Source organism: Struthio camelus, chromosome W, assembly GCF_040807025.1.
Source record: "Struthio camelus isolate bStrCam1 chromosome W, bStrCam1.hap1, whole genome shotgun sequence".
NCBI classification, from domain to species: Eukaryota; Metazoa; Chordata; class Aves; order Struthioniformes; family Struthionidae; genus Struthio; species Struthio camelus.
The window spans coordinates 3,676,688-3,699,425 of record NC_090981.1 but is presented as its reverse complement, the minus strand read 5'-3'; the positions used below and the strand labels follow the sequence as shown (position 1 = coordinate 3,699,425).

General features: G+C 41.9%; 1 protein-coding gene across 8 annotated transcripts; it reads left to right on the top strand.

Annotated features, from left to right (window-relative positions):
- The first annotated feature begins 122 nt into the window (after positions 1-122).
- Positions 123-18,416, top strand: LOC104138062 (alpha/beta hydrolase domain-containing protein 17B). Of its 8 annotated transcripts, none has more exons than XM_068925046.1 (5): positions 123-479; positions 6,189-6,422; positions 6,510-6,663; positions 15,829-16,008; positions 16,904-18,416. In XM_068925046.1, the coding sequence occupies exons 2-5, from the start codon at positions 6,197-6,199 to the stop codon at positions 17,121-17,123; spliced, it is 780 nt and encodes a 259-aa protein (XP_068781147.1). In that variant the 5' UTR covers positions 123-479; positions 6,189-6,196; the 3' UTR covers positions 17,124-18,416. The 8 variants fall into 8 exon arrangements, with proteins under 8 accessions (XP_068781147.1, XP_068781142.1, XP_068781148.1 ...); XM_068925047.1 differs by having other exon boundaries at positions 155-444; XM_068925048.1 differs by lacking the exon at positions 123-479 and adding an exon at positions 538-631.
- The last annotated feature ends 4,322 nt before the right edge of the window (positions 18,417-22,738 follow it).

The window sequence follows — 22,738 nt, the reverse complement described above, 5'->3', positions numbered from 1 at the left end:
GCTGCCAGCGCGGAGCTCCCTCCCAGCCTGCCCGTTGGCCGGAGCCAGCGTCTGTACGATCACCCCGCGCGCGCCGATTCGCTGCCTCTCCGCCTCAGGCGGCTTCTCAGTGGCCGGTGGGCAGTTGTGAGCTGTGTTCTCATTGGTGTGCTGCGTCCGGTTGCTGGTTTCTGTGGGGGCTGCCCTTTTAGCAGTTACTCTGTCGGCTTCAGCCACTCGGAGAGACGAGGACGGGGCAGCTCCTCGTGGGCCTTATCCGCTCCCGCGAAGAGCGCAGTGGGGGGCGGTTGTGGCTCTGTAGATGCTGGCTGGGGCTGGCGCGCCGGGGGAGTCTCGCTGCGCCGTTACTCAGCATAACCACCCCAGTGGCCTGGCATTCGAACGGCGGCCGTTGGGGGGAGCGCGGGGCAGCGCGCGCGCCGCCGCCTAGCGAAGGAGCCGCAGGTAGCCGCGCGCTCCGGAGCGCGCGCCAGGTGGAGGTACGGGCTCCCATCCTCGGTGTGTGCGCGCGGGGGCGGCTGCTCGGAGCGAGGCTCCGCCGAGGGGGCAGGGGTGGGGTGGTGGCCGGCGGGGCCCCAGCGCGGCGGCAGCGATGGTGCCACCAGTTGCGGCTTCCGGATCCGCTTCCGCGGTAGGGAGGTTTCGCGGCCGGCCCGGCGGTTCTGTTCCCGCCTTGCCTTTTTGCGTCTCCACCCCAGCCCTCTTCAGGGACGGAGTGGGGCGGCTCGCTGGCCCACGAGGCGGCCGGCAGGACGGGAGGCCTTTGCTTGGAAAACTGGCCCGCTGACTTCTTAAAGGCTCGTCAATTTCTGGCTTTCAGCAGTCTTAAATGGTGGCTCTGTGTCCGTGTCGTTGGTTTATACGAAACCCTTTTTAAATACAGACGTTTGAAGAGCTCCTCTTAAGTTTGAGCCTGATCAGATGTATTTCTTCGGTTTTGGCTATTGATGGTGGGAGTGGTGTGGGCCTTAAAATTGCTCTCAGGTATTATTAACTTTAAAAAAACCCTGCAGTTTTAGTACTACCAGGCTGCTTAGTTTTTACATGGGTTGTTGTGTACTTTGAGATGTACTTGAAAGGTTAGAGTTACTTCAAGGTATTTCTGGGTATGGGTTTTTCGTTATTGTATAGACTTTCTCTGTGTTCTTTTTCAGACCTACTGTGTGTTCTTTCTGAATAGTTAGTTTAATCCTTTTATATAGTACTTAGACACTGGTGGTTTTGCACTTTTTTTTAACAATACATGTTCACATTTTGCTCCTTTAACTCTTAAAGTTTGAAATGTTCATACCCTTCTGTTCCATGATACTGTAATGCAGATATTGAAATAAATATTACTGTTTCAATAGTGGCTTAAACTCAAGTCTTCCTTTCATTGCCTTCATTGAAAGGGTGAGATATATATTACTGAAATAAGAAATAACATAGTATAATGAAAAATGATGATTAAAAAACCTCAACAATATGAGATCTTGCCTGTTGCACAGTTAAAGCAACATTAAATTTACAAACTGGCAGCTGTATTTACAAGGTTAACTTTGTTCTTGTGAATAGTTCTTCTGGAAAAGGTAATTTAATTTAAATACAGGATTAGAATAACTTATATTTAATGTAAATATAAGATCACTTCTAGATAAGTGTTTGCAAGGGCTGGGCTTTTGAGGCTAGGCTACTAACGGAGTGAAGTACTCTGAGACATAAATAATGGGAGCTGTTCTCCTGTTATGGTTTGCAGAGGGAGGAAGACAGGAACAATTGCTTATATGAAAGAAATACATTTGTGTTATCTTAGGAGTCCCAAGATAAATACTTGAGGTGTTCTTTCTGATTAGACAGACTTCCCCTCTCTTCTGTCAGGCTTAATTAAAAGGTTAATTACTAAAGAATGGATTAAAACTATTGCGTGTAGGCAGTTTCAGTTTTGTCATTTTTTGTTACTTTTTTTTTTTTAAATGAGTGAGTTAGAGATATGTTTGATAAAGTGATCTTTTCCCTTTTATAAGCTATCCTGCGAAGGGTGGGTATGGATGATGATACTTGGATCTGTTTTGGTATTTTTAGCTTATCTAGATGCAATAGTAAAACTTATGCATTTTGGTTTCTTCTACAGATTTCTTTTTCTACTCAATAAAAAGCAAAAAATGCGGTTTTATATTTTAAAGGATATATAAATTTCTCTTAGTATACCCCCCCTCTCCCAGGTGATTAATTTTACCATCATCAGGGACTGTCTTTGTGGAACAGCCCTGATTTTCTTTATTAGCACTGAATTAACTATTTCACTACTTCTGCTTGTTATGTTGTTGGGGTGTGTAAATCTCTATATCTGAAAATGCTGCTGTAATGAGAGCAGAAATTTATTTACATCATGCATGCTAAAAAGATGTTAGGTTATAATAGGAGTGTTTCTCTAATGTGTCTTGAATAGATGAGTTAAAATCATTCACCTGTATCTGTGGAACTGTCTGCTTGAGGGAGTTTCTGGTGGGTGGTGTTGTTCCCTCAGTTTTTAGTGAAAGAGTTCAGATAAAGCATTCATCAAGCCAGTTTGTTATTGGAGTGTGGTTGTAGTTTGTGGGGTTTTTTTATGCAAGTTCCCTCATGATATTTTCTTAATGTTTCATAAATTATATTTTAGACTTAATTGAATTATTGGTCTCTTAAGACTGTTGATCTCCAAATGGAATTTTGAACTGCTTTTGCCAAGGCTGGGCAATGCTAAATGATAGGTTTAAAATAAACCTTATCTTAATAATTCTTGACTAAATGAAGCATTAGGAAATCATGTTTAAATGCTTTTTCTTCATTAAAAATGTTTTTTTTGTAACACTACATTTAATCCCTTCACTGAAGTATTTTACCTGTATACCTTTTGAGGAAAGATGATGTCTATTTTAATTGAAGTTAAATGATGATGTCTCATGGATAACTACTAGGTTGAAATGCTGATTCAGTTGTACTTTTAAACACTGATATCAGAATTACTCTATACACCCTGGGGACTCTCTCGCATTCTGGTTTCATTCCAGATCCAGAGGTTAAGAACAAGCTCATGTGAATACAATGAATGACAAACCAGTTCCAGTATAATGAAAACATTGTTTGCACTTAGTTGAAGGTATCCTCCTGAAGGAGTTCAGCAAGTGTTTTGTCAGATTTGTTCAGTTAGTGGGGCTTAGGGATCTACTGTCTTGCTATTTCCTTCACTTGAAGGACCTAAAAAGTGTGGTGTTGTGTGTTTTTTTTTTTTTTTTTTTTTTAAAAAAAAGGCTGTTGCTAGCTATGATTTAAATGGAGAATGATACCAGGGCCAGAAGAATCTTTAAATTGAAGAGTTTCCATTGGATTAAGTGGAATGTTACATTAAATCTATGTTACAGCCTAATACAGGAGCAGAATCATACTTTGGCTGTATTGGGACATGATTTGCCATAATATGGCAAAGGTCCATTTTTAGCATGTTTTGGCTATTTGGGGGAACTGTACCATCTCAGCTGATTTTATTTAATATCTAGTATGATTTGAAATGATTACTGCAGTACTGCCATGTATGTGAATTCCACAAACTAGCTTTTAGTCTTCTGAAATGACTATGACAAATAGCAAATATTTTCTGAGTGAAATCATATTTGTAATTTTGTTGCTTATAGTTATAAATTATGTAAACTCCTGTTTTAATTCTTTGACAAGTGGATTGAGAAGAAAGAAAGAAATTCTATAGTGATAGTTCTATTGCTGGGATAGAAGACAGTCTGTTGGTCTTGGCCATAACAGGCCATTTGTACCTCACTTTTGGAGATTTAGCTACATCTTTCACATAAAATAGAAAGAAATATTTCACATAAAACAATGTGTATTATTTATCTTTGGCCTTCAGTTTTTCTGACAAAGTGTGTGGGGGGGGAAACCTCAGAACAGATCAGTTTAATTGTTCTCCTGGTAGAAATAGGAGGATGGTTGAATTCTGAGTTACAGGCTCTTTTTGCAAAAAGAGCTTGTTGAAGCGTTAAAACAGTCTCTTTAGGCTGTGGTCATGAACTTTCTGGGTAGATGTGAAGAAAGTGGCTCCTATGGTGCTCACAGCTCTGAGAGAAGTAAAGAAGGAAAAAATACTGAGCTTCTTGTATGCGTAAGACAGTTCAAGCCTCTTGCAAATTCTTGGTCCTCTTCAATAGACCTCTTCTACTTCTTTTCTTGACTTGAAAATTAAAATTAAACTTAATGTCCAGATGATCCATTATAACTTTCAGTGACTACTTGTGCTGATTACATACATGAAGTTGTTGTTTCTTTGGCTGGCAGAAATATGGTCGTTTTTATTCAGGATCTGTCATTCAAGAGACAGTCTACCTTTTTATGGGAGGTAAACAGTGTACCCTTTCTGCCATCTCCTCCAAACTGGTAGTGTTGGTTGCCCATGATATCTAAGAATCTCTAGTTTCCATCTGTTTCAAAGAAAAATTGAGATCTAAGATGAAAGCACTTAGCTGTAGCATTCTTGACAAAACACTTATTTTTGTGCACTACAAATAGCAGTAGTATTCCAAGAATACTCATGTTGTTCATTAGACTGTCTTGTGCTTGTTTACTACTCTACAAGTATGCTTTACTTGAGACATTGCGTGCAGTATACATTCATACCCTATCATAGGGTAGAGACCATTCACAAATTCAAAATAAGGGTAGTTGTTCTGTGATCTATATTCGACAGTTCCTACAGCAGTGTTCTATGAAGCTTTTCAAAGGAGTTGGCAATGCGTGCAGGCATGAAAACTACACTTGTCTACAAGTTAGAAGACTAATTTTGAAATCTGATTCAATATTGCAAAGTATTATAGTTAAAAGTAAGATTTTTATTGTTGGATTATGCGGGCATTTCTGAAACAGCATGTGGCCATGGATGTTAGAAGCTAGTTCTTGTTCTTGATCACAGACATGGATCTAGCCACTGAAGGTGGCATATCAAGCTATAAGAGTGTTTCTATTTGCGTGATTTGGTGGGAACTGAACTGGAGACCTGTGGATAGAGTTGGGATGGAAAAAGCTGTTTAAGCTGAGATTAAATGTTAGACACCTTAGCATCAAGAAAGAAATAAAATGCTTACCTTAACTGTGCTCTGTGGCCAGCAGGGCTCTTGGCAGATTTCATCACCCCTTCTTCCTCTGAGAAAGTGTTGTCAACAAAGGGTTTTTCCCCCCTTCCCTTCTCCCGAAGAGGGCAAAATACCTGTTTGTCAGGGTAGCTGTGTCTTTATCAAGCTTGTTTCAGGTGTATGTGTAGTCATATATATATATATATATATATATATATAAATTTTTTTTTTTTACTTTGTTAACCAGTGCCTGGAATTGGTAATGTGGGTTATATTGATTTGCCAAATATCTCGTGATACAGTGTTTGGGTGCGGGATGTTTTTGTTAAAGCACAGAGTAAAGATAGCTTTATTAAAACAGATAATATCAACATGATCCAAATTCCTACTTGCAAGGCGGGAAACCTTGGCTAATAACTTCTGTGAAGGGCTCAAACATTGGTGTCAGCCAGTGCGGGGAGCAGAGAAGAGTTTATTGCTGGATTTTAGTGCACTGAAGGTCTCTAGTGCTCTGTAGGCCAGTAGAGGTGTCTCATTTTTACCTCCTGAAAGTTTTGATCTTCATGCACCTTTTGTGCTGCTGATATACTGCTTGCAGGGGCCTGCTATTTGTATTTCCTCTATAGTTGGGAAGCACTGTAGTGATTCTCAGCTACAGAGATCTTCATTGCTTTAGTACCCTGCGAACAAACACAACAGCATATTTTAATGGTTCTTCATAAGATGTATACTTGTTAAGGGGGTGAACACTTCTGTTATTACCTAAAGGGTAGGAATTTTATTTCCTCAAAAGAAACTTCAAAACTCATGCTTGTTCTCGCTCTGGATAAACATATTTTCATTTTCAGCTTTAACATCTGGCAGGGCTTTGGAGTTATCACTTTTCTTTAATAACATGCTCATTTTAAATTGGTTAATAAGATCAAATAAACTATTAAATATAAATTTGTTTATATATTTAAGCCTATGCTTTCTTAAATGTTTCCACTAAAATTACTCATTAATTACTAGAGAGGTTAAATTTGCATTTTCCATGAGTTTTTTTTATATGGGATTGTAACTAGAAACTGATACTACTCTCTCTTCCTATTTCAGGCTAGAAGATGAATAATCTTTCCTTTAGTGAACTGTGTTGCCTGTTCTGTTGTCCACCCTGCCCAGGGAAAATTGCTTCCAAACTGGCATTTTTACCTCCTGACCCCACATACACACTGATGTGTGATGAGAGTGGTAGTCACTGGACTTTACATCTCTCGGAGCGAGCAGACTGGCAGTATTCTTCTAGAGAAAAAGATGCTATTGAGTGCTTCATGACTAGAACAAGTAAAGGTAACAGGATTGCCTGCATGTTTGTGCGTTGCTCACCTAATGCCAAGTATACTTTGCTCTTCTCACATGGAAATGCTGTTGACCTAGGTCAGATGAGCAGCTTTTACATAGGACTGGGTTCACGGATTAATTGCAACATATTCTCATATGATTATTCTGGATATGGTGCAAGCTCTGGGAAACCAACAGAGAAGAATCTGTACGCTGACATTGATGCTGCTTGGGTGGCTCTTAGGACAAGGTAAGATGTTACTTGCCATTTTTATTTTCCAGCATGCTTTCTGAATGGTTGTGCTCAGTCTGCATTGGCAGTTTAAATAGAAATCCTGTAGTTTATAGGATTAATGGATTCATATCAAAGCTGGTCGATGGTGTCTTATACTGAAGGCATTGTGAATATTGAGCAGGATCAATATATCTAGCTGATGTGCTAGAGAAACTGAAATGGGATGAAATTTAATAGTGTATATTTCAGTCTTGCTTAAATAATTAGAAGATATAATCCTTATCACATCTCCAAATTAAGAGATTCCAAACTGTAAGAAGAGAAACCTATAATAAATGATTCTCCATTAACTGAGCCACCAGTGTAATGTGGGTGAGAGAAAATACAAATCTGTTCTTTAGATGCCTCCATCATGTACTTTTTTTTTTTTTTGTAGGGATAGTGGAAAGGCTTTTACAGGAGACCCTGGTGAGACTGGGTCTGGATTTCTGTGTAGTGTTCTGGTCACCTTTGTTTCAGAATTGAGACTACCAGCTCTAGCCTTTTTAAAGATTGCTTTCCTTACAAAGCTAAAAGAGCTTTTATCCCAGCAAAATATGATGTCTGGGAGAGGTTATGGTTGATCTGCGTAAATACATTATGGTGGAAACAAAAAAAGCAGAATCTGAGTCAATGCTATTAACTCAGATTAAAACTGGACAAGAAAAAATTCCAAGCTGAAAGGCTGTTGTCTACGTTTGTGTTCTAAGCTTCTGGTTTTGGGGAGATTAAAGGGTAAGTTATAAAGGGTGTGGAGGCATTCTCTGCTACAGGTAAGAAATCTAGGTGCCAAATATATACAGCACTGAATGCCCACTTCTAGAATTTGAGAGCACTTCACCATGGTTTGTTTCACTTTAAAAAAGCTTGTTTCATTCCATGAGTGCTGAACTACAAAAATTATTTTTGAAAATGTGATCATAAGAATTTTTGTTCACCAAAAAATTCCTATGGTATTGTATATTTTATAGTACAACAGCTGTGAAAAACTGAATTTATTATTGTGCAGCTCATTATGGTTGAATCATCACAACTTGAGTATACTGTTTAATAATGTGATATCAGGGATGTGAATTAGTTGTAGGGGCATGCATAGAGATTCTGTAAATTCTGGGGCCTGGAAGTTGTCACGCTGAATTTAGAACTTGATCCATATAATTTTAACTACTACTTTATTACTTGGGATATCCCTCTTCAGTGTTTTAAATGCACATATTGTCCTGCATTTCTTTTATGTTATAAGGGTGTGATACTTTCTTATGAGAACAAGATATATTTCTTCAAATAAAAACTGGGGGAATGTTTGTAATTGTAAGCCTAATGCAGCCAGAGGGGGCAGGTATTCAGCCTCAGATGTTATACTAAAACATTTGTACTGTGCAGTTAAAATATTTTTTTGCTATTTCTCTTGAAATGCTGTCATTTGTCTGTCTGTGTGTTGCAATAGCTTCACAAGCGGTAGCCTCTAGAGTGTCTCTTCTACCTCTTCATTAGTGGAGCCTGAGTGATACTGTTGAAAATACACCTTTTTAAGGAGATTGTACTGATACCTTATTTTATTTTTGTAAAGGGAGCAAGTCATCTAGATTTACAGCAGTAGTTCAGAGGAGAGGGGGGAAAAAGTGGTCTCCATTAGATATATCAAGGACAAAATGGCATGTACTATAAGAGCCAGTGAAGTGTACTATGGTAACTTCAGCTGATATCTTGTTGCTAAAGGTGGCTAAAGTCTAGAAAACACTTGTTGCAAACTACGAAATGTCTGGCTGTATGTCAGTTATAGGAATACAAGACATCCAATAAATAGGGGGAAAAAAGAACTGTCATAAGTGTTTTCAGAAAAGCCTAGAAAGGGTCTCTTGTATCAGATGCAAAAATATAAAGGAAACAAAGGAATTTCTGCTAGAGCATGTCATCACAAAAACAATATTTTTGTGCATTTGAACGCCCCTTTCTCCCCCCCCCCCCCCAAGCTGAAAAGATCAGGCAGCATCACTGAGAGTTTACTCCATTACAAGAATCCATCTATATCTGAGTTGCCTGCGTTAAAACCATCTATATCTGGCCAACATATATAGGCTTGCAGAAGGGGGTTGTTATTGCAAGAGCAAAACTTCATTCATGCTGGCTTTATCAGTGGTCCTGTGTTAACTTGGGTGCTGATGCTAGGGACTGGTTTGATGGTACAGTTAAAATAGTATATTGTCTTGTTTCTTCTGCCTCACCAACGGCATGTCCTTTCATGTCTGACCCTGAAGACAGTCAGTTGTATAACACAAAAGAGCAGAAAACTAGTTGCTACCCTTCTCCCAGAAGGGGTTAGTTCAGTTTCCTGAATAACTTGACAAGCCCCACTGAAGGGGAATATGTGGCAGAAGATGCAAATAGGAAAGTAGCTTTGTTTCTCCTTGGCAGTTGTTGGCTTAGCAGTAACATTAACCTGTACCTTTAGTGTGCTGGTAGGGCAGTTTGTAAGCTCTCAAATGTTCCTTGTGGACACTAGCAAATTCACAGAATGGTTTAGGTTGGAAGGGACCTCTGGAGATCATCTAGTCCAACCTCCCTGCTCAAGCAGGGACCTCTAGAGCATATTGCCCAGGATCACATCCAGACGGGTTTTGAATATCTCCAGGGAAGGAGACTCCACGACCTCTCTGGGCAACCTGTTCCAATGCTCAGTCACCCTCACAGTGAAGAAGTTTTTCCTCAGGTTCAGATGGAACTTCCTGTGGTTCAGTTTCTGCCCATTGCCTCTTGTCCTGTTGCTGGGCACCACGGAGAAGAGGCTGGCCTCATCCTCTTGACGCTCCCCCTTCAGATACCTGTACACGTTTATGAGATCGCCTCTCAATCTTCTCTTCTCCAGGCTGAACAGGCCCAGCTCTCTCAGCCTTTCCTCATAGGAGAGGTGCTCCAGTCCCTTCATCATCTTGGTAGCCCTCCGCTGGACTCTCTCCAGGAGTGCCATGTCTCTCTTGCACTGGGGAGCCCAGCACTGGACACAGGACTCCAGGTGGGGCCTCCCCAGGGCTGAGTAGAGGGGCAGGATCACCTCCCTCCACCTGCTGGCAACACTCTGCCTCATGCAGCCCAGGATACCCTTGGCCTTCCTGGCCCCAAGGGCACACTGCTGGCTCATGGTCAACTTGTTGTCCACCAGGACTCCCAGGTCCTTCTCGGCAGAGCTGCTCTCCAGCAGGTCAGCCCCCAGCCTGTCCTGGTGCATGGGATTATTCCTGCCTAGGTGCAGGACCCTGCACTTGCCTTTGTGGAACTTCAGGAGGTTCCTCTCTGCCCAGCTCTCCAGCCTGTCCAGGTCCCTCTGAAAGGCAGCACAGCCCTCTGGTGTCTCAGCCACTCCCCCCAGTTTAGTATCATCAGCAAACTTGCTGAGGGGGCACTCTGTCCCTTCCTCCAGGTCACTGAGGAATACATTGAACAAGACTGGACCCAGGACTGACCCCTGGGGGACACCGCTAGCTACAGGCCTCAAACTAGACTCTGCGCCACTGACCACAACCCTCTGAGCTCTGCCATCCAGCCAGGTCTCAATCCACCTCACCGTCCACTCATCCAGCCCACACTTCCTGAGCTTGCCTAGGAGGATGTGATGGGAGACAGTGTCAAAAGCCTTGCTGAAGTCCAGGGAGACAACATCCACTGCTCTCCCCTCATCTCCCCAGCCAGTCATTCCGTCATAGAAGGCTATCAGATTGGTCAACAGAGGTATATAAATATTGCTCTTGGGGTTCTGCATGCTTTCCATGCAGGTAGTCCTTAGGTGCGTAAACATAAACTAATCTGGTGTTGAAAGGAATTGAAATCTCAAGTTGCTGTGAGAAAGAAAAATGTTGTGGGCACCCTTTAAACTGTGGAAAACATCTCTTAAATTTTATGCCAGATTCAGTCCAGAATAACTTTTCCTTAAAGAAGATTGCATGTGCTGTGTACAGCTGCTTCTAGGTTCTAGCTGCTCTAGGCAAGCTCAGGAAGTGTGGGTTGGAGGAGTGGACAGTGAGGTGGATTGAGAACTGGCTGGATGGCAGAGCTCAGAGGGTTGTGGTCAGTGGCGCAGAGTCTAGTTTGAGGCCTGTAGCTAGCGGTGTCCCCCAGGGGTCAGTCCTGGGTCCAGTCTTGTTCAATGTATTCCTCAGTGACCTGGAGGAAGGGACAGAGTGCCCCCTCAGCAAGTTTGCTGATGATACTAAACTGGGGGGAGTGGCTGAGACACCAGAGGGCTGTGCTGCCATTCAGAGGGACCTGGACAGGCTGGAGAGTTGGGTGGAGGGGAACCTCCTGAAGTCCAACCAAGGCAAGTGCAGGGTCCTGCACCTGGGGAGGAATAACCCCATGCCCCAGGACAGGCTGGGGGTTGACCTGCTGGAGAGCAGCTCTGCAGAGAAGGACCTGGGAGTCCTGGTGGACAACAAGTTGACCATGAGGCAGCAGTGTGCCCTTGGGGCCAGGAAGGCCAAGGGTATCCTGGGCTGCATGAGGCAGAGTGTTGCCAGCAGGTGGAGGGAGGTGATCCTGCCCCTCTACTCAGCCCTGGGGAGGCCCCACCTGGAGTCCTGTGTCCAGTGCTGGGCTCCCCAGTACAAGAGAGACATGGCACTCCTGGAGAGAGTCCAGCGGAGGGCTACTGAGATGATGAAGGGACTGGAGCACCTCTCCTATGAAGAAAGGCTGAGGGAGCTGGGCCTGTTCAGCCTGGAGAAGAGAAGACTGCGGGGGGATCTCATCAATGTGTACAAGTATCTGAAGGGAGGGTGTCAAGAGGCTGGGGCCAGACTCTTCTCCGTGGTGCCCAGGGACAGGACAAGAGGCAACAGGCATAAACTGAACCACAGGAAGTTCCACCTAAACCTGAGTAAAAACTTCTTTCCTGTGAGGGTGACTGAGCCCTGGCACAGGTTGCCCAGAGAGGTAGTGGAGTCTCCTTCCCTGGAGATATTCAAAACCCGTCTGGATGTGATCCTGGGCAATGTGCTCTAGGTGACCCTGCTTGAGCAGGGGGGTTGGACTAGATGATCTCCAGAGGTCCCTTCCAACCTCAACTGTTCTGTGATTCTGTGAATAGCTTTTACAGCATATCTTTGAGCTCTTATCTGATCTGCTACTTAGAGCTTATAGGTCTCGAAGTGTTGCTTCCCCTTTCTTCAGGATGGCTTGTACTTCTAAGACTTTGTTAAAGAGAACAGAGTTACTGGCATTTTTGTATTGATTTGATACTGGTTAATTTAGGAGACTAGGGCTGTAACGTTTGTCAACTAGTAATTTTCCACCAAACTTCTTGGAGTTTACCTGTTACAGGACTGGGAAAAAAGTAGGCAAGACAAATTTTCTTAATAAAGAATTTCCTGACAGCTGTTTTTTTGAGAGTTCTTCCATTTTTAGTTTGGAAAGTAATATTTTTAGGAAAAGTAACTTAGGGCTACTTGGACTCCTCCTTTCTCCTTCACTTTTGAGAAGTCTGTTGAAGAGAAGGGGCAGAATGGAGAGAAAGACATGACAGGTGGTGTTCTCTGGATTCCAAATCTGGTGTGTGTTGTCTTTTTTTTTTTTTTTTTTTTTTTTCCTCCTGAGTCAGAATACTCAAAAGTCTGATTTGAACCACCAATACTGGTGATTGGCTTCACTATTTTAGTTTCCAAACTGTGAAACAATTAGCTTCTGGCAGATGCTGTGAAGGCAGTCTGTTTGGCTGTGATGGGGAAAGGATTATTTTAATCCAAAAATAGTAAATGCTGTTCTTGGCTTACTTTTTCCAGCTAATGTTTAGATCCATTCAGATCCTTCAGCCTAAGGACAGCTGAAATAAGGGGAATAATAAAGAAAAAGTAGAGCATATATGCTCTAAAATGTACTCTTAAATTTTGCTTTAAATTTCTATACAGGGGCCTGCATCTTGTAAAAACTCAGTACCTGAGGAAATGCAAGAGTAAAACCTTGCAGGGTGTTTTAAGACTTGTGTCTTAATGTGCTGTGCAAACTCAGTGCTATGTTAATGATGCAATGTGATGCATTTAATGTGAGGTTTATTCAGATAAATTAAAAGGAGTAGAAGGGCATATTGTATTTTCAGAGTGTTTTTTACATGTGCTTAGGCTTCAAATCATTAATTTATTGTGTTTTTGTATGATGAAATCTTTAAAGTATGAATTGGAGTGTGTGGTGGTTTGTGTGGTATGTGCCCGTCTCCTCCCCCCCCCCCCCCCCCCCCCCCCCAGGACTGAGGTAGGGGTTTTGGTTGTAGTTCAAAATTGACTAAGAGCGTGTAGCATTTAAGAACTTGTGATTTAATTTTAATCCTAGAATTATCCTAAAAACTCTTTATATAAAATGTTATTAAGAATAGTCATGGTATAAAATGTGTGTGTGCATGTGTATTTACTTTGTCAGCAGTGGATTTCAGCCCCAATTAGAAAGTTTTTGGAGGTGCCTGATAAGATCTGTTAATGATTTCTGTGTTTTAGTAATGCTTAAATGTAATTTGATGTTTTTCTTGAAATTGTTCTAGCTTTTTTATTGACTATTTATTACACACTGATCTAACATACTCGGCATGTTTTCTGGCTTATTGAAAAGTACTTGTGGATTTTTGGTTTTGCTTGGTTGGTACCTTTTGAATATTTTTGGTACACATGAAACTTTTTTTCCAAATATTCTAGATCTTGAGGCTTTTGGACTTTACCAAATAATTCTAATGTCTTGTGCACTATTCAGTTATTATAGTCATTTAGCCATATTTACAAAATACTGGACAGTTTTTCTTTACCTCTGTTGCCCTGGTTTTACTGGAGCTGTGCAAAAAGATGACATATAGAGGAATTTTTAAATTGTCTCAATTTGTCTAGTGTGGATGTTATCATCTGATCCTGCTGTCCTGCCTTTGACAGAAAGTATACATGCATCCATTGTAGTAGAGGCAATGGTCATAGCCTTCCTTCACTTCAACTGAAAATAGTCGGTAGTCTGTCCTCTTAGGAATATAGCTAGTTGGTAGATGTTAAACTTATTCTCACACTGTTCTACCATGGTTTCAGACTAGTCTACTCTAAATCAGAGAGCTGAACAAGCTGCTGATAATACAATAGAACAATTCTTGTTTTTTGAATGCAGTGAAGTATCTCTTCCTATTTAAGGTACTCCTTTTCCCAAATAAAAAAAACAAAGGTATCCAGATGTACTTTCACAGTCTGAACCTGTGGGAGTACTTTGCCAATAGAGATTGATGTATCAATAATTCATTTCTGCTGTGGCTGCTGTTCTTGCCAGCATAACTATCTGCTTACAGGCTTTTCTAGTACTGTTGTGTTGCTTGGGAAACAGACCGTCTTTGTATCCACGTTAGTGTGTGTGACGCGCCACTAGAGGGGCATCTGGGATTCTTTCAATCTACAAGTATGACAAAGCTAAGAAGTATAGTAAAGAATTAAAAACAGACTACACATATCAGAGCTCTATGGTTAACCACCGAAGCACAGTACAATGACTGCTCTCGGATGCACGGTATAATGACTGCTCTCGCCCTTTCCTTGTCCTTATGGGCCACCCCTCCGGTAGAGTTTTCCCCGGATTGTTCTCACCACGCTCGAGCTGCGCCAAGAGGATTCAGGTTCTCTCTGGCAGTTGGCATCAGGGGCGTCCCCGCTGATGGGTGGGTTGTCGGTCCGCAGGCCAGCTGACGGTGAGTCCCAGTCCACACAGAGGTATGTGGCTTACTTCCTTTAACCCTTCCCGGGCTTAGCTCATTATTCAGTCAATCGGTGCCAGACCATAGCTGGACAATGGAACAGATGGCCTCAGGTGATAACAGTATGGATGCCAACAGGATGGTCGACAGGATGCTCAGCAGTACGGTCAACAGCTATCAGTGTGCATGTTTAACAGTTGCACGTTTAACAGCTATCAGTGCGCACAGTCAGCAGCTATCAGTGCGCACATTCAACAGCTATCAGTACGAAATTCCAAGGTACCTAGATGCTTACAGTGTGAGTCTGCGGTGTCACTTCTCCTTTGCTGACTAGGTTTGCTCTGCACTCATGGGGTCACTGGAGGGCTATGGCAACCCCACAGTGTGGTGACTCCGGCCGTGGTGCACCCGGGGTTCCTAAACTCTTGGGGAGCACCCCAGAGCAAACCCCTCTTCTACGGGCTGCACCATCCTGAGTCCCATGCTTGCCTGTGTGGCGCCTATCAGTGTGGGGAAAAATATTTTAGATCTGACTTGTGTTAGTATCAAACTGATGTTGACAACTCTATTGCCTACCTCAGTTAATTAGAGGAAAAAATAGAAGTGATTTCATCTATCAGTGGCTTTGACTTCAATTTTCTAGTGGTTACTGGACAGTCTCAATTGTGGGTCGGGTTAGACATTCTTCTTCCTAGCCTGCATGTCAAACCAACTCTAATAAGAAAGAAGCATCTTAGCTATTACATAGAAACAATAATATTATGTCTACTTTCTGTATGGGCTATGTTTAGGTCTCCATAAATTGCTAAGTAGTGTTATCAGCTTGTTGCTTTTGCCAAGTATCAGAAGAGTAAAACTAACCAAATATTTTGTGAGTTTGTCTACGTTTCACTTGATGAAACCATAAGTCTAGTAAAGCTCTAAGCAATTTTCTGTTGCAGGTCTGTTAGTTTTCTGTAGAAGTATACAGCTATTCTTATGGTCACAACATTTTGTGTTTAAAATAAATATGTAAAACATTCATCTCCCTCAAATATGACTGGCATCTATTAAATCTGATAGATCAGCTGCCTTGGTTCTTTCACAACTTTATTCCAGAATTGTTGTGAGTTTATCAACACTGCAATTGCATTCACAAATGCATATTTAAAAAACAAAAAACACACACGTTTCAGTATCACTCAGGGCAGAAATGTTTTTTAATTTGTATTTGCAGTCCACTTCTTACCTTTGAAGTACTACAAATACAAAGTAAATAACATTTCTGACTTAGTATATTGTATAATATTGCTTTTTTCTTGTTCTTCTACCAGCTACTGTTTTGTAATTCTTGTTCATCATCTTCAGGAAGCTTTGATCTAGAGAGAGGCTTTTCTGTCTAGTTGTGTAGGAACTGATCCATTTACTTTTGTATGCAATTTTTGTTAACACATTTAACTTTCTAGGTATGGAATCCGCCCTGAAAATGTGATTATATATGGCCAAAGTATAGGAACAGTACCATCTGTGGATCTTGCTGCTAGGTATGAAAGTGCTGCTGTAATTCTTCATTCTCCACTGACCTCAGGCATGCGAGTAGCTTTTCCTGATACAAAGAAGACATACTGCTTTGATGCATTCCCGAAGTAAGTTGTGGAATTTCTTGTGTATGCATTTATTTTTTCTTTAATTGAAGTTTTAGAATAGGAAAACAAGTAATATGGCAAATTTCCTGAATTTTATTTAGAAAGCTTAAAAAAAATTGGAGAATGATCAGAGCAAATCACAACAATAAGGAATATTTGATTTGAAAGAGTTTACAAAACTTTCTAAATCTTCTAGGGTTTTTCACATCTTTAATCATTTCAGTGAGTATCTGTTTAAAAGTGATTAGTTTTCTTATATGTAACCACTCAATGCTAACAAGTAGTTCTCTTCCAGTGAGTTGCTAGTCTGAGTAACTATAAATAGTCTTTTGCATGTATTCATTTAAGTAGTGCAGACTGGAAAAAATAAGTTGACTTTAATTGAAGGAAACTAATTCCTTTCATGTATTATTTCAGAACTATGCTACTAGTTGGCTGTTGCAAACTGGTACACTTGGCTAGAAGAATTGCTTGCATTTGAAGTATCCAACTTCAAAGAGTTTTTTCCCCCATAGAGGAACAAAAGTTAAGAGTCAAAATTCTTCCAATTCTGACAAATGCTTTTTCCTGCTGAAGGAAAACTCTGAAGCAGTATTTTCATCAGTCAGTGACTTTTTTTAATGAACATAGTGATGAGTACAACTTTCAGATTGATTGCTTTGTTACGCAATCTTAATAGTTTCCACCAGTGTTTTTCTTTTCTGTGTAGCTTTACGTATGCTACTGAAATGGCTTCCAGAGTGTTGATAAGATCTAAATTTCTAATGATTTAAACAGCTTGAAAATTAAATGGTTAAAGCTACAATGTGTAATTAAAAGGTGAAATTAAGTGTCTCGGGTCCTTTGAGCTTTAATAAAGCTGACTGTGTTCACAGATATAGTATTTTTCTTACAGCATTGACAAAATCTCTAAAATAACATCTCCTGTGTTAATAATCCATGGGACTGAAGATGAAGTAATTGACTTTTCACATGGCCTAGCGTTATTTGAGCGTTGCCAGAGACCTGTAGAACCACTGTGGGTAGAAGGAGCCGGCCATAATGATGTGGAACTCTATGGACAGTACCTTGAAAGATTAAAACAGTTTGTGTCACAGGAACTAGTGAACTTGTAACTTTCTTTGAATGTTTACATGTGTTTTTTGTTTCACTGCAGAACTGCACGCCTTGATAAATATATAACATGCAACCTGAAGGTTATGTTTTCAAATCATGTTGGTTGCCTTCATTAAATGTACAGGTAATGATTTGTCAACATAATTAATGAAGGTTTTAGTGCTAGTATTATAAACTGGAATTACATGATCATGCAGTCAAGCTAGGCAGTTCATATTACTGTGTGAGTTTTTTTTCTTAGATGTACAAAAAAATCACAAGGAGTACTGTATGATATTTTAATTCTATAAAATCAGATGCTGTAAAAATGTTGCCAAATGCTTTAGCATGTCAGAAGCAAGTTTATAAATGTTTTTTAAACATCTCAAAATGTACTGTGACTTATTCTGTTGCACAGGTATAAATTAAAAAAGATTTCTAAGCAGTTATCCTGTAAAAATGCAATAGCCATGAAATTTGAGCAAATACTCATCTATCTAATGAGAATAGACACATCACTGGAAATGACCCATGCCCTGTTATAGAGGGAGTAGATCAAAATAACTTTTTTTTGTATATTTCATGTCCCTTGTGCTTAGTTTTGCTTTTGTTGGTTTTTTTGTTTTGCTTTTTAAACCTGAAAGGTAAGGGTCAAATTTACCCACACATCATCTCAGCAATCCTGGTCCTGCCAAAATAACGTTACAAGTTACCATTGTCATAACATAAATATCATTCACGTGATTGCTACTGAGGCCACTAAGTACTTTTTTTTTGAAATGAGTAAGACTTTTAGAGCTTAGAAAAACTTTATGGACAACGGTTTTAAACACTGATCATGTAGAGATGCAGTATTTCAATAGAAAGAACGTGGAAGTTTATCCGACTTTGTAATAAACAATTTGCAAGCTTGCAGTTGTTGGTTCAGGCTCACTTTTGGGTGTTTAGCGTAAAAGCTTATTGTTTTTTGAGTATTGTATGGGAATTTTACTAATTACTTCTGGACAGTGGGGGGAAGGGCAAGAAGAAAATATTGACACTTTTCTATTAACTCAAAGTTTTTTTTACTAGAAGTTGCCTTTCCCTTGAATGCATTTTGCTTGAATAAAACTACAAAAAAAATATATGTAGTTGAATATGTAAACAAAGTAATATTCCAACAATACACAATGCTTCTAATTTCAAGGCCTTATGTAATTTAATTCTTCTGCTTGTTTTTGTGATTGTTTGAGACTTGTATAATCAAATGTGTTACCAAGTATTGTGAAGACTTTGGTTCAGATGTGTTGATTAACAGTAAACAATATTCCATACGCTTCCTGTTCGTTCTTTTTTCTGAAAAGAAATAGCAACATTTAACTGTAATACCAAAATAAGTACCTCCCCACTAACTGTAGGAAATCTAAGAAGCAACGCAGTAACCCATTATTAGTTGTTGGCCAATTTCTGTATCGGCATTTATCGCTCTGATTACCCTTGCGCTCCCATGTCTCATAATTTTTTTTTTCTTACAGTCAGCTGCTTAACATACAGGTTTTCTGCTGCAGAGCTGCATTTCAAACATTCTCCTGTGATGAATTCAAGTTTAGCTTTCATTGAAGTCATCAATGGCTTCTTGTCCTCTTCTCCCTGGTTTGTTATTTGAATGTAATGAAATTAAGCTTGTTCTTGAACAACTGGGGTTTGTCTGGCCAAGTAACGATCAGTGTGTCCTGAACTCCAGACTAGTATTCAGGCATAATAATGCCAGACCCATAGATTTTCATCTTAACCCAAGATTTTGCAATTGGAAATGCACTTTAATAGATATCTAACTCAGCTTTATAACTTTTTTATGAATTAACTCTGTTTCCAGAGCCCTCTCTAGAAATATGCAAAAAAAAAAGTGTGGAACTGCAATGGATAATGATACAGATTGACTGGTAATACTGCAAACTGCAGACAAACGATCAACTGTCATCACTAGAACAATCCCATTTGAGTTGCGTGCTAGGCAATGTTATGGTACCCTGTAATTGAAAGGACAAAAAAGATGGCATAGCCGTTTTGCTGCTCATTTCTGTGTTTTTGTTGAGGCAGAACAAAAAGCCTAAGTTTTGCTTTCAGTAGATGCAAGTGTGCTAATGAATTACAGTGGGAAGTAAAGATTCTGGTCTCCCTGGGACTACTTATGCATGGTTAATTATTGCCAGTTTGTTCTGATTTATTTAAAAAAAAATTAGGTGTAAAATATATGAACATTGTTTACTGAAGGAATGAGAACAGCTTTTTTGCATAGCCTAGCTCATATTGTGTGTCATGTTATGACAACAAACCTGTTATTGACAAAGCAACTCTGAGCTACGGTAAGTAGAAGGAAAGCATTTTACATGGTGGCTGTCTTGCCTTTAAACTATGGTTTTGGTGAAATTCAAAGAGCTGTTGTGTAATGTTATAAATACAGTTGTTTCATAATAAATAAGAATTGATTCAGCATTCCTTTTTAAAAGGACAATGTCTGTATTTTAGGGAAAAAGAAAAAATATTTTGTGAACGATGTGGTCTTGCTTCCTTCCCTTCCTTTCTTTGAAAGCCAAATATTTAAAAGTTTAAGTTTTGGAAAGCTGGCAAATCAAATTAATGAAGTTGCTTAATGTGAAATGTAAGATCACGTGCAAAAGGTGTTGTCTTCTGGGGCATGTTTTTGTCCTAGACTAAAAGGCACACCAATAATCTCCATTCCACTTGCTGCTTCCCTGCAACAAAGTAGTCTAGTCAAGTCCAATTAGCTACTGTTACTGACTGATATCAAACTTGCTTTAATTTTCAAGCCTTTCACAGAAACCTTTGCATGTCTTCCTTTCAGGTTTTCTAGATGCTTTGGTTGTGGTTTTTGGTTGTGGGAGGTTCTTAATTGAATGCCACTATGAAGTAAGGCTAGCCACTCACTGCCTCTTCTTATAAAATAAGAAGTATGGCAGAGGAAAAAAAACTTCTGTCACTGTATGACAGACACTGTGACTGACTATATGTTTTGATCAGCCAAAAGGACAAATATATGAAAATTTTGAGAAGCAGAGGGAAAAAAAAGCCTCTGGAAAAATATTACAGAATTGCTGAGGGGGGAAGGGACCCCTGGAGATCATCTAGTCCAACCCCCCTGCTCAAGCAGGATCCTCTAGAGCACATTGCCCAGGATCACATCCAGGTGGGTTTTGAATATCTCCAAAGAAGGAGAGCCCAGCACTGGACACAGGACTCCAGGTGAGGCCTCCCCAGGGCTGAGTAGAGGGGCAGGATCACCTCCCTCCACCTGCTGGCAACACTCTGCCTCATGCAGCCCAGGAGACCCTTGGCCTTCCTGGCCTCAAGGGCCACAGTGCTGGCTCATGGTCAACTTGTTGTCCACCAGGACTCCCAGGCCCTTCTCGGCAGAGCTGCTCTCCAGCAGGCCAGCCCCCAGCCTGTCCTGGGGCATGGGGTTATTCCTCCCCAGGTGCAGGACCCTGCACTTGCCTTTGCTGAACTTCAGGAGGTTCCTCTCCACCCAGCTCTCCAGCCTGTCCAGGTCCCTCTGAAAGGCAGCACAGCCCTCTGGTGTGTCAGCCACTCCCCCCAGTTTAGTATCATCAGCAAACTTGCTGAGGGGGCACTCTGTCCCTTCATCCAGGTCACTGAGGAATACATTGAACAAGACTGGACCCAGGACTGACCCCTGGGGGACACTGCTAGCTACAGGCCTCCAACTAGACTCTGTGTCACTGACCACAACCCTCTGAGCTCTGCCATCCAGCCAGGTCTCAATCCACCTCACTGTCCACTCCTCCAACCCACACTTCCTGAGCTTGCCTAGGAGGATGTGATGGGAGACAGTGTCAAAAGCCTTGCTGAAGTCCAGGGAGACATCCTCCACTGCTCTCCCCTCATCTCCCCAGCCAGTCATTCCCATCATAGAAGGCTGTCAGGTTGGTCAAGCATGATTTCCCTTTGGTGACTCCATGCTGACTACTCCTGATCACCTTCTTGTCCTCCACATGCTTAGCGAGGACCTTCAGGAGGAGCTGCTCCATCACCTTTCCAGGGATGGAGGGGAGGCTGACAGGCCTGTAGTTCCCTGGCTCCTCCTTCTCACCCTTTTTGAAGGCTGGAGTGACCTTGGCTTTCTTCCAGTCCTCAGGCACCTCTCCTGTTCTCCAGGACCTTTCAAAGATGATGGAGAGTGGCCTAGCAATAACATCCACCAGCTCCCTCAGCACTCATGGGTGCATCCCATCAGGGCCCATGGACTTGTGGATGTCAAGTTTGGACAAATGATCTCTAACCCAATCCTCCTCAACCAAGGGAGAGTCTTCCTTTCTCCAGACTTTCTCCCTGGTCTCCAGGGTCCAGGATTCCTGAGGGCTGGCCTTTAGCAGTAAAGACTGAAGCAAAGAAGGCATTCAGCAACTCTGCCTTCTCTGTATCCTTCGTCACCAGGGTCCCTGCCCCATTCAGCAGCAGGCCCACATTTTCCCTAGTCTACTGATGTATTTGAAGAAGCCCTTCTTGTTGTCCTTGACATCCCTTGCCAGATTAAGCTCCAAATGGGCCTTGGCCTTCCTAGCCACATCCCTGCATACTCTGACAATGTCCCTATATTCCTCCCAAAGGGCCTGTCCCTGCTTCCACCTCCTGTACACTTCCTGCTTCTCTTTGAGTTTTGCCAGGAGCTCCTTGCTCATCCATGCAGGTCTCCTGCCCACTTTGCTGGACTCCTTGCTCATTGGGATGCACTGCTCTTGAGCCTGGAGGAAGTGATGCTTGAATATTAACTAGCTCTCCTGGACCCCTCTTCCTTCTAGGGCCCTACCCCATGAGATTCCTCCAAGACGGTCCCTGAAGAGGCCCAAGTCTGCTCTCCTGAAGTCCAGGGTTGCGATCCTACTTATTGCCCTGCTCCCTCCTCCCAGGATCCTGAACTCCACCATCTCATGGTCACTGCAGCCAAGGCTGCCCCCAACCTGCACATCTCCAACCAGCCCTTCCTTGTCTGTTAGCACAAAGTCCAGCAGCACACCTCTCCTCATTGGCTCCTCCATCACCTGTGACAGGAAGTGATCATCAATGTTCTCCAGGAACCTCCTGGATTGCTTGTGCCTTGCTGTGTTGTTCCTCCAGCAGATGTCAGGGTGGTTCAAGTCCCCCATGCGAACCAGGGCCTGTGACCATGAGGCTACTTCCTGCTGTCTGTTGAAGGCCTCATCTACTTCCTCCTCCTCCTCAGGGGGCCTGTAGCAAGCACCCACAACAGTGTCACCCAGGTTAGCCTGCCCTTTAATCCTTACCCATAAGCTCTATGACCTCCTCATCATCCACCCCTAGGCAGAGCTCCACGCATTCCAGTTGCTCCCTCACATAAAGGGCAACTCCACCACCTCCCCTTCCTGGCCTGGCCTTCCTAAAAAGCCCATAGCCATCCATGACAGCATTCCAGTCATGTGAGCTATCCCACCATGTCTCTGCAACTGCAACGAGATCATAGCCCTGCGACCGCACACAGATCTCTAACTCTTCCTGCTTATACCCCATGCTGTGTGCATTGGTGTACAGGCACTTCAGAGAGCCAATCGAGCATGCTGATTTCCCAGGAGAAGTGGAAGAGGATTCCCCATAGTCA